Source organism: Rutilus rutilus (assembly GCF_951802725.1).
Source record: "Rutilus rutilus genome assembly, chromosome: 7".
NCBI lineage: Eukaryota > Metazoa > Chordata > Actinopteri > Cypriniformes > Leuciscidae > Rutilus > Rutilus rutilus.
In genome coordinates, this window is record NC_140221.1 from 24,674,927 (window position 1) to 24,688,642 (window position 13,716).

Consider the following 13,716-nt stretch of genomic DNA (forward strand, 5'->3'; position numbering starts at 1 on the left):
GAAAATTCTGTCAGTAATTACTCATGTTGTTCCAACCCCGTAAGACTTTCGTTCATCTTCGGAACACAAATTAAGATAGTTTTGATTAAATCTGAGAGCTGTCTCTCTCCTCCATAGGCTTCTATGGGATCGAAACTTGCCGGCCCAGAAACGTTGCGCACAAAAAGTATTCTCGTCGCTTGAAATGGGTTGAGCCACTGTAGTCACTTGGACTATTTTAACGATGTCTTTACTAACGTTTCTGGGCCGGCAAGTTTCGATCCCATAGAAGCCTATGGAGGAGTGAGACAGCTCTCAGATTTCATCAAAAATATCTTAATTTGTGTATATATATCTTAATATCTTATTTAAGTAGTACTAGTATATAATAAATACGTACTAGTACCAATTTAATAGGCACTAGAATCTAATGAATAAGTACTAATAACTAATGAATAAGCACTAGTATCTAATAAATAAGTACTGGTACCAATATAATAGGCACTAGAATCTAATGAATAGCTACTTGTATCTTTTAAAAAGGTACTAGTATCTAACAAATAGGCACTAGTACCTAAAGAATAAGCACTAGTAGCTAATGAATAAATACTATGGCAAGCCGTTTTAGCTTAAATTGTACCCAGCGTTACTCATCGTAATTGCATTTTTACTAGTAAGAATTCCAATTAGAGAGCTCTATAAATGAATTTTTACTAGTCATATGTCTCCATTGACTTCCATTCATTTTTAATTACGGAGCTCTACAATTGAATTGTTACTAGTAAGAATTCCAATTAGAGAGCTCTCTAATTCAGTTATTATTAGTAACAATTCCAATTAGAGAGCTTTGCAATTCAATTATTACTAGTAACAATTCCAATTAGAGAGCTCTCTAATTCAATTATTATTAGTAACAATTCCAATTAGAGAGCTTTGCAATTCAATTATTACTAGTAACAATTCCAATTAGAGAGCTCTCTAATTCAATTATTATTAGTAACAATTCCAATTAGAGAGCTTTGCAATTCAATTATTACTAGTACCAATTACAATTAGAGAGCTCTCTAATTAAATTCTTACTAGTAAGAATGCAATTGAGCTCTCTAATTGAATTTTTACTAGTAAAAAAAAACAAATTAAAGATAAGTATAATTGCAGAGCTCTGTAATTGAATTAAAGAGCTCTGCAATTGGAATTGTTACTAGTAATAATTGGATTAAAGAGCTCTGCAATTATGGCAAGCCGTTTTAGCTTAAATTGTACCCAGCGTTACTCGTCGTAATTGCATTTTTACTAGAAAGAATTCATTTAGAGAGCTCTACAATTCAGTTATTACAAGTAAGAATTACATTTACAGAGCTCTCTAATTCAATTCTTACTAGTAACAATTCCAGTTAGAGAGCTCCACAAATACATTTTTACTAGTCATAATGTCTCCATTGACTTCCATTCATTTTTAATTACAGAGCTCTACAATTGAATTGTTACTATAAGAATTCCAATTAGAGAGCTCTCTATTTCAATTGTTACTACTAAGAATGCAATTGAAGAGCTCTTTAATTCAATTCTTACTAGTAAAAATTCCATTTAGAGAGCTCTCTAATTCAATTGTTACTAGTAAGAAGGCAATTGCAGAGCTCTTTAATTCAATAACAGAGCTCTGCAATTATACATATCTTTAATTCGTTTTTTTCCTAGTAAAAATTCAGTTAGAGAGCTCTCTAATTGTAATTGTTACTAGTAATAATTGAATTGTAGAGCTCTCTAATTGTAATTGTTACTAGTAATAATTGAATTGTAGAGCTCTCTAATTGGAATTGTTACTAATAATAATTGAATTGTAGAGCTCCGTAATTAAAAATGAATGGAAGTCAATGGAGACATATGACTAGTAAAAATTCATTTGTAGAGCTCTCTAATTGGAATTGTTACTAGTAATAATTGAATATGAGAGCTCTCTAATTGGAATTGCTACTTGTAAGAACTGAATTGTAGAGCTCTCTAATTGAATTCTTACTAGTAAAAATGCTATTACGACGAGTAGCGCTGGGTACAATTTAAGCTAAAATGGCTTGCCATATTATTACTAGAACTTAATGGAATAGATACTAGTATCTAAAAAATAAGTACTAGTAGCATGAAAATAGAGACTAGTAGGTTTTAAGGATTAAATGTTAAAACGGCTTGCCATATACTGTATGTACTCTTCATATATCTCCGATTATGTTGATCCCCTTGAATAAGGGATAGGCGATATGTTTTGAATATGAATCGATAAACGAATGTCATGTGGTCCGACCTGCCATCCATAAGTTTATCACTTCTGAATGACACCCTGTTTGAACAATTTATTATTGTACAAAACAGATAACAAAGCCATGGACTATCCCTGATTGTAGACACTCATATTAAATCACAAACAAACGCTATAAACTTACAGCACCTCGCCTGAATGCTGTTAATGATGTTGATCTAGGAACATGTTGTACTTGTTGTGGCACAACGGTGAATCTGATTTCACGGTTTTCACCAAGTACAGTATGTTCATCAGTATGTTCATATCTGTACAGTATGTTCATATCTGTTGATCCTGGAACAACATTCCAAACAATCAATAAAATTTTAGGGACAAGTTTACAGTTTATGTCCAGTTTAGACTTACAACCAGGGTTAGGTGCTAATACATCAGTGTTATTCACCCATTATTTCCCTCTGATTTAAGGGATAAGTTATGGGTTATGTTAGGTTTAGGGATAAGAATGGTGCTAATTTTTTTAATACATTTTTGTACTGAAATGTTGTTCCAGGATCAGCAAAATATGTTGATCCAGGAACATGTCTTACTTGGCAAAATCAGGGTGACCCGCTATACGTATACTTTTACCTCTCACATTAAATAGCTATACTGACAAAGTTATTGGTAACGCACCTCGACCCATTTGTAGGCTAGAGTTTATCTCTACATTGTTGGTTGTTTAACTTTCATGTCATGGATTTGTCAGAAGTACAAATAAGCAGGTATAAATATGTCCTGTCAGAACCATGCAGCTTCTTCGAATTCTTTGTTTGTTTGTTCAAGATGGCGATATCGACTTGTTTCGTAGCCTAGTCTTATGCTCCAGTTAATTCTAAGATATTTTAAACAGTTACAATGTATTAAATGTAAGTTATTTAGTTAAATACATAAATTAGCCTAGAGCAGTGGTTCCCAATTCCAGTCCTCGTGACCCACTGCTCTGCACATTTTGTAGGTCTCTCTTATCTGACACACTCAGTTCAGTTCATGGAGTCTCTCCTAATGAGCTGATGATCTGGTTCAGGTGTGTTAAATAAGGGAGACATACAAAATGTGCAGAGCAGTGGGTCACGAGGACTGGAATTGGGAACCACTGGCCTAGAAGTTTAAAAGAAATACTTAAAAGAAATGTTTTTGATGGTTAAAAAATTGTTTGTGATCGCAAAGATGAAATATAGGCTAGATACAAAAATGATCATCTTGCAATTGCAAGTGCAAGTGCAATTAAATAACAAAGTATAATATACCTACTGTCAGACCTGTATTACAAAACCTGACAAATACAAGTATAGTATATACAAAGTATTTTATTGTATTTTTAAATGCACTGCTGTAATCTAAAAATGATAATATTAATTATTTTTAGGATGGGAATATTAAAATATTTGTGACTAAGAAACAATTACCTATAACTAAAACTTTATTATCACTAAATACTAAATGCAGATGATATCACTTTTTTTTCCAGTGAATTCCATTCTGTCCCATAAATGATAGTTTGTAACCTGAACAGACAACAAATCTTGCACTCACTGTTAATGTCAGATAAAATGATCCCACCCTGTCATAATCAGTTGAGAAGCAGTGAAAAAAAGGTCATATAAGGTTGTGCTTGACATTAGTGAGTAAAGACAAAGTGAAAGTTATGTGGTTCTTTGGTATTCCCCTTCATTCAAGCTGTGATTACAAGCAGGAACATACCGGTTCAGGCACAGACGCGTTTATGATCTGCCAGTGAATAAGGTATTTGTTTGCTTTTTAATGTTTTGTTTCTAGTTACTTCACTCTCTACATGTTTTGTTATCATTGTGAACAGTCAGTTCAGAGGAAATTGACATTTGTACATTTATGACTTGTACACTAGGAATGAATAAGTGTTGTCTCGTTGTATTAAGAATTAGGCATTGACTAATGACTGATTTGAAAACTGTGACTGTGTTGAATATGCATATGTTGTTCTCCAGTGGCTTAAACACCTTTTAATTTACTCTAAATTACCAGTATTTCTGTGTATTGTTCTCAGGTTTCTCAGTCTGTGGATGTGGAACAGGACATTTTAGACCATGAACAGTCCAAAGGTAACGCTTTTATTTTCGTTTCATTTTCATTTTATTTTCATGAATTTGTACAATCTGCCCTCATTATAACCTAATCCTCTAGGAAGGAACTGAGTGTGTAGACTTGGAATTAAGCCTTTCCCCATTATTATTTGATTCAATAATAATTGAATTATTATTATTTATCTTGCCAAGAAAAATCGTTATTCTTATATGTCAGGAGTGAAACTTGAGAAGATGTTGTATTCATGCCAGATCTCTCCGTTTCCTTGTTTCTCTGAGTCATACAGTAAGATTGAGCTTATATACATCACAGAGAGACTTGCAACTTCCTTGTAAGATAGCAAAACATGTTGCTTGAGCTTTAAAAAAGAACGTATATGTCATGCTTACACATGGCACAATCCACTTTCTATATTAAGAAACTATCCTTGGTGTATACATTCGTGGTACATTTGCATCAGATTGCACACATACCTCTAAGCAAAATATAGCTCATCCCAGATCTCTGCTCAGCACACATGTACAGCATACTGTGACTTCACAAAATACATTATGAAATTAAAAATGAATAAAGAAAAAGAATACTAAAAAATAACATTAAACAGTAATTTTTTAGTCTACAGAGTGTAAAACTATTTTTCCAAAAAACCTGTAATATGTACCGCAATATGTTGTTAGTCAAGTCATGCACTTATACAGTGAATTTTATAACACTTCAATAAGATATTATAATAAATAACTTTTAGACACAAATTTGCCTCTTTTTTTTTTTTGCTCCACCAACAAAAATATATCCAACGAAGCCAGCGCAATTTATCACTGTATTGCATCTCCAACCAACACACAGTTGCCCTGTTACCGAATGATTCAGTGTTTTTGATAGAATCAGTTGAGTGAATAATTCAATGACTCAATCATAAGGACAGTGGCTGTGTTCGAAACCGCATACTAATAGTAGGTACATTTGGTTTTAAACTTGCTTCGCAACCATTAAAAAGTATGTTCTATATAGTATGAATGCATGTAGTATGAATGAAATTCGGTTGTACTACATCTGCCATGTTGTCACTGTCATGTGACCTAGGGAATCAGCTGCGTTGCTTCCCTTCCATTCACAAATCCTCTTCCATGGCCTCATAGTATAGTAAAGTGTTCTTAGTTAACGCATTTCAGAATGGCTGCATCCGAAATCACATACTTCCCTGCTATATAGTAGGCAAAAAAAACAGTATGTGACAAGAAATATGTCTGAATTCATAGTAGGCCTACTCAAAAAAAAGGGTAGGCAAAAAGTATCCGGAAGACCTACTGCTTCAGGCAAGATTCTGAAGTGTGCATATGATGGACACTTTACTATCCCATGAGGCCTCAGGAGAAGAGTTGTGAAAGGTAGTGAAGCGACGCAACTGACGCTGGTAGGTCACATGAAAATGACAACGTGTTGAATGTACTTCGTCTGAATTATATTCATATTACACACATTCATTCTATATAGAACATACTTTTTTAGTGGTTGGCTCATAGTGACCAAAGTCATTTGTTGCCACCTAATACTGACATAATGATGTATCCTGCAGAAAAGGGTCACTGAAGGACGAATGTTCACTGTTTGTCTGACTTTTTAGTGTCCCCATTGTCAGCAGTCTGATATCAGAAAGCTGGATGGTCAGCGTGCGGTCTGCAAGTCTTGTTCTAAAGTGAAGAGGTGCGTGTTTCAGTTCTGCTGGGCATGTCAGAGGGAATGGCCTCGCAATGCTTCGACCACCAACTCCTGCATGCTGCCGAACTGTGCCTTCCGTGCTGCCCTCCTCAGCGTGAAACTGATCAGTGAACCGCAAAGTTCGGTGAACAGATGCCCGTTCCTCAGGGCCTGTCCTGGATGTCATGCCCTACTAACACACAACGGTGAGGGGTGCCCTAACATAATTTGTCCACACTGCAACGAGGAGTTCTGCTTTCGCTGCCTGCGCCCAGAATGCTATGACGATGATGACTATGACGATGATGATGTTGATGATGATGATGATCATGTTGATCCTGAGCCCTGTGTGATAGTGGATAACACTGAGATCCTTCGACGTCTAGAACTGTAGCAGTGGATAAACGGAATAACTCTGAGGATAAACTACTAAATACTACTAAATACTAAAAATAACATTTAATTTAAATTTGATTGATTTAATAATGGGAAAGGAAAAGAGTAATTTCCAAAGAGAATAAATTTTTACTCCAAAAGTTGTGTTTTTCTCTTTTCTTTGTAAGCCAGAGGTGCAGAAATAAATACAATTATAATTAGATCAAATTATAACCCTGATGATTCAAATAATTGTTTAAGAGAATGAAAAGAAACATTTTGGAACTGAAGAATTCATATTAAATATGTGATTTTGGTTAACTGTAAACTTCTGCATGTAATTTCATTTCATTATTTGAATAGGCAACAAGAGTATCTTGCAGATTTGTTGTAAAAGGTGCAGTGAACCATTTTTCGAGAATGGAAAAGTACCTCAGAACATATTTAGATTATGGTGTAAGGCCCGCTATATTGGTCCAACGCCGGTTCGCCAATACACGGGGAAGGTATCACGTGTTCTGTCCTCACTCATGCAAAGTATTGGTTGGTTAAATTTGTAATACATTAATCATATGTATTTACTCGTTAATTCATCTGACTCCATAAATGAAAGGTTTTAATAATATCTGTGCCTCACTAAAAGTGGGCGAATGTTTGACTATTCCTTTTAACCATTAAATGAACAATTTCAAGACCACATAACAATTTATTATGTCAGGTAAATGTATCTTGTCAATTTCATAACCAATTCAAAGATAATCGATATAAAACATCACATGCTCTGGAATAGAGAGAAGATGCAAACCCAACTTTAAGAAATACGTGAGGCTGGGAGATCGCTCTCTCAGCCTCACGGGCCAATCTGAAGTACAGAAAAGGCCTCGATCTCCCTGCTGCATTTCATTAAATAGTCAGACCTCTTTCACATGGAAACATGTGCTAACAAAAGAAATTTGCATTCAGAGGTAGCACCTCTTGGGGGTGAGTGACCATTTGTCTTGAGAGACCACCTTCCTTTGTAAGTCAGCTATCCATAAACTCTTAAATACCTTGTGTTTTACTTATTCTGAAATGAGACATTTGTACCAGTCGCACTGTGACATTTTAAACGATACCAAACATGAAAATACTCTGTGATAATCATTCACATTAAACTATACATTTTCTTGGGAATTCAGGTGAATCATCTGAGCATGAGAGAGAGGGGGTGAGGGGAGAGGGAAAGAGATGTAGATGAAGTTGATTCGGAGGTGAGACTTTCGTCTCGATGGTGCACGAGAGTCAGTTCAAATGGTAATTTCCAGAGAGGTCCTTTTGTCCTCTCAGGGTCTGGTCACCCCCGAAACAGACTGTCTGGAATTTCCTAATTTATCAATTCTTACAATGGTAAAGAGGATTAGGATGCAGTAAAACAGATTCATAATTACAGCATTGATGAGTGATCAGAGCCAGAATATAAAGGGACAGAGCCAGAACTTTCCTTCACTGGCCAGCAGCTGTCGCTATAATCCATACCACGAAACACGGCATCATTTAAACGAATAGTATTTTTCAAGAAAAACAAACAAACAGCCAAACAACGACACATACAGGCTTATACCTTTCGCAGATGAAAGTAATTTTTTTGAAGACTATCAATATTGTATCTTTTGAATCTATTTTATTGGCTTTATAAAAACTGAAAGTGAAAGAAGCCGGTCTGTTGGTATTCCCCTGTTTAAGCTTACAGGAAATAAACAGAAAGTTTCGTGTTTCTACACACAAAGAAGTGGACACAACACTGTGAGTATATAGCTTACTAATTTAATTTAATTTTACGTCTAGTTGTTTGCTCTTCTATAGGCTTACATCATAGGATTCGAAAAGTCTGAATTCTATTCAGACTTTTCGAATTCACACTTGTTCTTGTTGGCAAAAAAACAAACAAAAAAACAAACAAAAAAAAACGATGTTTGAAGTGCCTGTTACTTTGGTTACTTCACACCTTAGATGTTATTCTCGTGCACATGATTTCTGTCAGGAGTGGAAGACACCGATTTACTTTAAAAACTGTTTTTGGCTTGTCAAAGTAAAATTTTAGTATGGCTGTTACATCAAAGCAAATTTGTCCACGTCTAAAAATGTTTTTTGATTGATCCATAGGCCTACTGGTGATTATGGAAGCTTGTTTCCGCCACTGAATAAAACATTTTAAAAGATAATTGCGACTTTTTATCTCAGAATTGCGAGATATAAAGTCAGAATTGCGTGAAATAAAGTCAGAATTCTGAGATATAAAGTCAGAATTGCGAGATATAAAGTCTTATAAAGTCAGAATTCTGACTTTTTTTCTCGCAATTGCGACTTTATTATCACGCAATTCTGACTTTATATCTCAGAATTCTGACTTTATATCACGCAATTCTGACTTTATATCTCAGAATTCTGACTTTATATCACGCAATTCTGACTTTATAACACATAGACATATTTTCTCAGAATTGTGAGATATAAAGTCCAATTCTAAGGGGAAAAAAAAGACGGACTTTTTTTTTTTTACCTTAGAATAGTTTATATCTCACAATTCTGACTTTATAACACGCAATTGCGACTTTATATCATGCAATTCTGACTTTATATCTCCCAATTGCGTGATATAGGCCTAAAGTCAGAATTCTGAGATATAAAGTCAGATTTGTGTGATATAAAGTCGCAATTGCGAGAAAAAAAGTCAGATTTCTGACTTTATAACACGCAATTGTGACTTTATTTCACGCAATTCTGACTTTATATCTCGCAATTCTGAGAAATAAAGTCAGAATTGCGAGATGAAACTCGCAATTGTGAGATAAAAAGTCGCAATTATCTTTTATTTATTTTTATTTTGTGGCGGAAACAAGCTTCCATAGGTGATTTAGCAATGTATAAAATCATGCAAATCATTTTGCTAAATATTAGCCTGAATTGGCAAGCAAACTAGTTGTCCAAAATGGCAGCTATGGGGCAAAGTGAGCCAAATGCTGTGGGTTAAATTGAGCCAGCGTTTTAACTTACCCCACCATAGAGCACTGTAAATTTAAGTTAAATATCTGAAGTATAAACTGGTATAATTTCAATGTAATATTAACTAGTTCAGTTTATGTTTATATGATGGGAACAAATAAATTTCTCGGATAAGAACCAAAAGATGCTTAATCATCTTTCCACCTGTAGTCCCTAATTTGCCTAACATGTTAGACATTGCAGGAAGAACTACCATGCCAAGAACCTTTTGACTAAAATGTTTATTAGTTTCAGCGCCATTTATTCATTCATTCTAATTATGTTTTTTATTTTTTATTTAATTAAACTCATCAAACTCTCTGTTTAGTCTGTTTTTGTAAACAATTAAAGATATTGAAATTTCAACTTCATTTGGTTGGTTTTATGTTAAGTTAGCTTTAAGAAAATAAATAATTATGACTATTTATAACAAGAAATTTGGCTATTAAAGTAGTTTTTAAAAGAGATAAATTATCTTTAAAATTTCACATGGGTTTGATTCAGATTCAGTTGGTCAGTTTACACCCAGATGGTGCTACTTACCCACTGACTCGGATCAACTTACCCCTAATATGGGATAAATTTAGCCATATTTTTAGAACCCTTTGTCAGATGTATTCTGATCATTTTAAATGATAGGAAACATTTCTTACAACTTTCATTGTACTCCTGCCTAATTATCGCTTTTCTTGAGGACCACATAAGTAAAAAATGGCTCATCTTACCCCACTCTCCCCTAATGTCTGTGTGTCAGTGACCTCAGATTCCCTGCCAGCACAGTTTTCAATACCTTTGTCTTACCTTTTCCTTTCTAATCCGCTGACCCTCGTCTACTCTCTCTCTCTCTCACTCAGGTTTGTCATCTGTGAATGTAGTCCAGGAGGATTTGAGCCATGAACGTTTCAAAGGTAGATTGACCGTGCAAGAGCTCCGATATCCATCATGACGTCAGACATTTCGTACACGCTATTTTTAGGCACTTGTTCTGACATAGTACAGGAGGGGAATTAAGCTCTTAGACTTTATTTAGCACACTATGCCAAGGGGTCTGATTAACTGTGACGCAGTTTTCCACTGATAAGTGTCTAGAAGAGCCTTCCTGGGTTAAAACGTTTAGGGTCATTGAGCTATAGCTATCATTTTAGTTCTATTTTAGATGTGAAGATTGTGAAAAATGTACTCCTAAGGCAACTAGTAAGATTAGTATTTTATTTATTTTTTGCAGTTTTTTTTTGCAGTTTTGATTCTGTAGTTGAATGAATAAGCTTATGATGTAACTATGTCAAGGTCAAATGCTTCAGATTTGGGTTGTAAAGTACATGAGTCATTGTACTCCCATACTGTTCTTGATTAGGCCAGAGCATTATTTAAGGTAATTGTACTTGGAATAGGCCTACTTTTGAAGAAAAATACTTGAAATAGGTTTATTCCTTTAACTTTACATTTACATTGTAAAATTACATTCAAGTACATTGGGGAAAATAATTTATTTACCCCTCAGAATGTAATTACACCTTCAATTATGTCAATAAGGCTACATATTTCACTGGTCATTGTGTGCCTATATATATATATATATATATATATATATATAGAGAGAGAGAGAGAGAGAGAGAGAGAGAGAGATAGATATAGATAGATATATAAATCTTAACTACCTATTGATTTATGTCAATTTATAAAGTTTAAAAAAATTATGGAAGTTTATGGAAGTTGTAAATATTGTGCAAATGTTCACTCAAATAAATATTTAGCTGGATACTGTTTATTATTTTTTTTAAGTGGAATAGCAAGTTAATGGAATCTGTGAAGTCTTTATTTATTTGTGTGTGACCAAATTCCACACATTTTTTTCCCCGTTTCCCAGTGTCCCATTTGTCAGCAGCCTGATATTGGCATTCTGGATGGTCAGGGTCAGTGCGCGGTCTGCAGGTCTTGCTCTAAGTCGAAGAGGTGCGTGTTTCAGTTTTGCTTGTCATGTCAGAGAGAATGGCCACGCGACTCTTCGACCACCAAATCCTGCATGCTGCCGAACTGTGCGCTCCGTGCTGCTCTCCTCAGCGACACAAAAATCAGTGACCCACAAAGCTCGGTGAGAGGTTGTCCATACTTTAGGGCCTGTCCAGGTTGCAAGGCCCTGCTTACACACAACGGAATAGGCTGTCCCAACATTGTCTGCCCTCATTGTCATAGACACTTCTGCTTCCGCTGCCTGCGTCAAAGGTGCTTCGGGGTAATACATACTGAAGCCTTAGCGCTTCTTACCCATAGGCTGTCCTTCTTTCAAGATGATGTAAGTCCATGTAGAGTGGTGGACAACAAGGAGAGTCTTACAGTTTTGGGACTGTAACGAGAAAGTTTTGAACACAAAAGGCAAATGACAACGCTGAAATCATACCTAATGAAAAACACTCAGTTAAGGCCTATCCTATGTTACTTATTAAGGAATATTGCAAACATGTTATTTTAAAATGTGCTATTCTTGTACATGTTTAGTAACAGGTAAATAAAAAACAGTTTAATGAATGTACCCTTATTTAGAAGTGATTCAGATTATCTTTTTTCAAATATGAAATGCTGACTACATATTAATATCAATAAACATCTTTTTAAAATCTTACAAAATCTTTATACGAAATGCTGACTACATATTAATATCAATAAACATATTTTTAAAATATTACAAAATCTTTGTTTATTCATTAAAATCTGAAACTTTGTAATATTATGAATGCCTTTAGGACCCAATTATGTTGCAGGACATTGATTCTGAGAGAGAAATGTCTAGAAAACTTCACAGTCAATTTAAACATATGCCTTAGAGTTTACTGAAAGCTTTTTAAGATACTTTTTAAGATACTAAAAACTTGTATACTTGTAAAAATAATGTTGCCAGAGCAGTCTCCAGGCCTGCTTGGTTTTTGGGGATCTGATTACACTCTTTGGGTCTCATTCATGAAACATTCGTAAATATACGAGTAAATATGTGAGTGATTTGCGCGTAAAGAGACCTTCCCGAAAACTCTTCTCCTGATTCACAAATACTTCGTAAACGTCAGATGTGATAGTGAAATGTGTGTGTGTGTTAATGAATTCCAATCAGTCGTAAATGGGACGCGCGTGCACGCTCATTCTCAATTAGCTACCATAAATCCTGACTGACTGACAACTATATATGGGGCATCATATTATGACACCAAACGAAGGATTTCAACATGTCTTCTCAAAAGCGAATGAAAAAGAGAAATTTCCCAGATGCAGAAATTAAAGTTTTATTATAAGAAGTTCATTCAAAACGCCACATTTTATTTTCAAGCGTACATAGTAGTCTCGGCAAGTAAGTCTGCGCGGTCTCTGAAAATACGCCTTTTGCGCAGCGCTCTATCTGCCAAATCTAGCAAAAGCGCTATATCAGCCATCGTAAATGTTTCTTGTAATGCCTGATTTTGGCTATTTTATAGGAAACAATTTCCGTAACAATTAAGGGGCTATTAGTTTGCCCAGCCCTATTGAAAGCAATTATATTTGATTAAAGTGTTCCGTTTGCAGATGCTATTACTGGCTCTCATAATAAAAGTAAAAAGAAAAAACGTATGTAATTACTATAGCCTATATAATATTTTTTTCAAAGTGCTGTGTAAATATGTACCCGATTAAGGTGAATTAAAATGCAGCCTTATTAATGAGCAAAACGGATGTTAAACGCACCATTTACGCGTGGCTGGGAGCAGGTGTAGATTTCTTTCGTACCAACTAACATTTGGAAAATACGAACATTTTAATGAATCCGAAAATTTACACCAGAACCACTTTACACACGATTTACACAGAAATTCGTTCTGCTCGTGTTTCATGAATGAGACCCATTGTTTGGCTAAATTTATAAACACAGAAGCATGTTCTGAAATGCACATTTTTTTTTACATAATTGTTGCCATTCTCCTGCTCACTAGTTTACAAGTTCATATTAGGTGTGTTGGTTGAGGTTCAGAAGGTCAGCAATATGGGTTAACATGACCAGTGCTTTTTAGCCCACCTGGAATACCACAGGTTTTCTTGGCTGCATCAGGATCCATCCTGCACATCTGCATGAATGAAGCTTAGTTATCAGCATAGCAGCTCTGAAATGACTTGCTTTGATATGCCATGTAGATATAGCCTACATCATTCACCCAAATATGAAAATACTCATCCACATATCAGTCCCTGACTTCAGTCCCAAGACGCAACAAAAAAACTTGAGACATGAGCGCAACGATAAAACACATACTTCTAGCTCATATTCT

At 35.0% G+C, this 13,716-nt stretch overlaps 1 protein-coding gene across 1 annotated transcript; it reads left to right on the forward strand.

Annotated features, from left to right (window-relative positions):
- Nucleotides 1-8,056: 8,056 nt before the first annotated feature.
- LOC311293835 (uncharacterized protein) lies at nt 8,057-11,929 on the forward strand. The gene is made up of 3 exons (XM_084414340.1): nt 8,057-8,191; nt 10,285-10,338; nt 11,298-11,929. Exons 2-3 carry the CDS (start codon nt 10,324-10,326, stop codon nt 11,778-11,780), a joined length of 498 nt encoding a protein of 165 aa, XP_084270466.1. The 5' UTR covers nt 8,057-8,191; nt 10,285-10,323; the 3' UTR covers nt 11,781-11,929.
- The last annotated feature ends 1,787 nt before the right edge of the window (nt 11,930-13,716 follow it).